Source organism: Chiloscyllium plagiosum, chromosome 32, assembly GCF_004010195.1.
Source record: "Chiloscyllium plagiosum isolate BGI_BamShark_2017 chromosome 32, ASM401019v2, whole genome shotgun sequence".
Classification (NCBI taxonomy): Eukaryota; Metazoa; Chordata; class Chondrichthyes; order Orectolobiformes; family Hemiscylliidae; genus Chiloscyllium; species Chiloscyllium plagiosum.
The window spans coordinates 1,740,305-1,742,972 of NC_057741.1; the positions used below are offsets into that span (position 1 = coordinate 1,740,305).

The 2,668-nt window shown below is 42.7% G+C and overlaps 1 protein-coding gene across 1 annotated transcript in view; it reads left to right on the forward strand.

Moving 5' to 3' along the window:
• etfdh (electron transfer flavoprotein dehydrogenase) overlaps positions 1-2,668 on the forward strand; it is a 60,265-nt gene that overhangs the window by 21,778 nt on the left and 35,819 nt on the right. The window contains exon 3 of the mRNA XM_043674006.1: positions 877-1,106. Within this exon, the coding sequence (XP_043529941.1) occupies positions 877-1,106 (230 nt within the window). The remainder of the gene's footprint in view (positions 1-876; positions 1,107-2,668) is intronic.

Genomic DNA, 2,668 nt, shown 5'->3' on the forward strand with positions numbered 1-2,668 from the left:
TGGCATGGACGAGTTGGACCGAAGGGTCTGTTTTTGTGCCTTGCATCTCTATGACTCTGTGACTCTGTCTAGAACAGCAGAGCAGGCTTGATCAGCTGAATGGCTTACTCTTGTTTCTATGTTACTACTTAAAATGGGATATTTCTTGGAGGGCATTGCTAGCCTAGTTGGTAAAAGTTATTGCAACCCATTTTACCCTGGCAATATGTATGTCTTCATGTGAAATTTTAAGATGGAAATAGTTCACATTTAGAGCGGAGATGATCAAAGAACTTTGGAAGTTGATGCAGGAGGTTTGTATCAAATTCTCGCTCATCACGACAGACACTATTCTTTATTTAGAATCAGCTGAACAAGATGCAAGATGAACATCCTCAACCTCATTAACCAATTTTCTAGTCATTCCACTCAGTAATGTATTACATCCCTCTGAAGCAGGTGGTACTTGAACCCTAGCTTCCAAGTCCAGGGGCAGGGACACTACCATCGTGCCACTAGAGCCAAGTTGAACTTTGATTGAAGATGTCTATTAAAATACATTCAGGTGAATTGTTATTCAAATAGTGTGCCTTGTAATTTGTATCATTCTGATTTCTTAATTTGTAATATTCTGCATTTAATGAGGTTTCATATTGCTGTCATTATATTGGAAAAATACACATATTGATAATTTGTTTCAACAAAAAAGATATTTGCATTTTTAGTCTTGTTTGTATTTTGGCAAAATCCCAAAGTAACATTTTTATATCTGGTGTATGATTTTGGAGAATTCTTACATTCAACATGTGGAAACATAATTTAACAAATCTATCTGAACTTTTAAAATTTACATAGTAGATTCAAAGTTCTTATACTAATATTGCATCCTATTTCAAGGGGTCAGCATGGAGCGATTTGCAGATGAAGCTGATGTAGTGATAGTAGGTGCAGGACCTGCTGGTCTATGTGCAGCAATCCGCCTTAAACAGTTGGCTGATAGACATGACAAGGAAGTACGAGTATGTTTGGTGGAGAAAGCTGCGCAGATAGGTGGACATATCCTTTCAGGGGCTTGCCTGGATCCAAAAGCCCTCATTGAGTTGTTCCCAGATTGGAAAGACAGAGGGGTAAGTAAATAGTTTTGAGTTGAATTTGAGCTTTTCCTCCACAACAATTTAATTAGCAAAAATAGTAGAAGCTATTTAGCAATTTAATTTTCTGTATTAATAGGATTAAAGATATTATTGCAACATACCAGGGGTACTAATGGGAGTGGAGCAATTCTGCTTTGGCTGTAGTAACAGTATTATTTCAATGAGAAGATATGAGCCTGATTAGAGGCAATGAAGAACTTACAAGAATGGCAGTTATAGAAAGGGTGAAAAGCCACAGATATAGTCAGATAGATGGGTTAACTCAGGAAAGGTAGGAGGGGTAGGCTGGTAGTGCAGGAGTCTCCTGTGGCTATCTCCATTTCAAACAAGTATGCTGTTTTGGAAAATGTAGGGGGTGATGAATTGTCAGGAGAATGTAGCATGAACAGCCATGTTTCTGGTATCGAGACTGGCTCTAATGTAATGAGGGATACATAGGGTTCCAAGCAATTGTGATAGAGGACTGTCTAGTCAGAGACACAGACAGATGTTTCTGCGTTCAATAGCAAAAAATTAGAATGGTGTGCTGCCTCTCTGGTGCCAGGATCAAGGACATCTCAGAGAGGGTGCAGAATGTTCTCAAAGGGGGGGAGAGACCAGCAGGATGTCATTGTACACATTGGAACTACTGACATAGAAAGGGAAAAGGATGAGATTCTGAAGGGACAATGTAGAAAGTTAGGCAGGAATTTAAAAATGAGGTCTTCGCGGGTAGTAATGTCTAAATTACCCCAGTGCTATGAGCTAGTGAGGGTAGGAATAGGAGGAGAGAGCAGATGAATGCATGGCTGAGGAGCTGGTGCAGGGGAGAAGCGTTCACATTTTTGGATCATTGGAATCTCTTCTGGGATGGAAATGACCTGTATCGGAAGGACAGATTGCACCTGAATTGGAAGGAGGCTAATATACTGGCAGGGAGATTTGCTAGAGCTGCTCGGGAGGATTTAACCTAGTAAGGTTTAGGACCCAGGAAAATAGTGAGGAAAGAGATCTGACAGATCTCCTGGTACAGTTGGGAAAAGGAGCGAGTCAAATGGTCAGAGCAGCAGGAGCAAAGCAGAGAACAAGGTAGGACTAATAAAGTAAACTGAAAATGTGTTGCTGGAAAAGCGCAGCAGGTCAGGTAGCATCCAAGGAGCAGGAGAATCGACGTTTCGGGGCATGAGCCCTTCTTCAGGAATGAGGAAAGTGTGTCCAGCATGCTAAGATAAAAGGTAGGGAGGAGGGACTTGGGGGAGGGGTGTTGGAAATGCGATAGGTGGAAGGAGGCTAAGGCGAGGGTGATAGGCCAGAGTGGGGGTGGGGGCAGAGAGGTCGGGAAGAAGTTTGCAGGTTAGGAAGGTGGTGCTGATTTCGAGGATTGGGACTGAGACAAGGTGAGGGCAGGGGAAATGAGGAAACTGGAGAAATCTGAGTTCATCCCTTGTGGTTGGAGGGTTCCTAGGCGGAAGATGAGGCGCTCTTCCTCCAGCCGTCGTATTGCTATGGTCTGGCGATGGAGGAGTCCAAGGACCTGCATGTCATTGGTGGAGTGG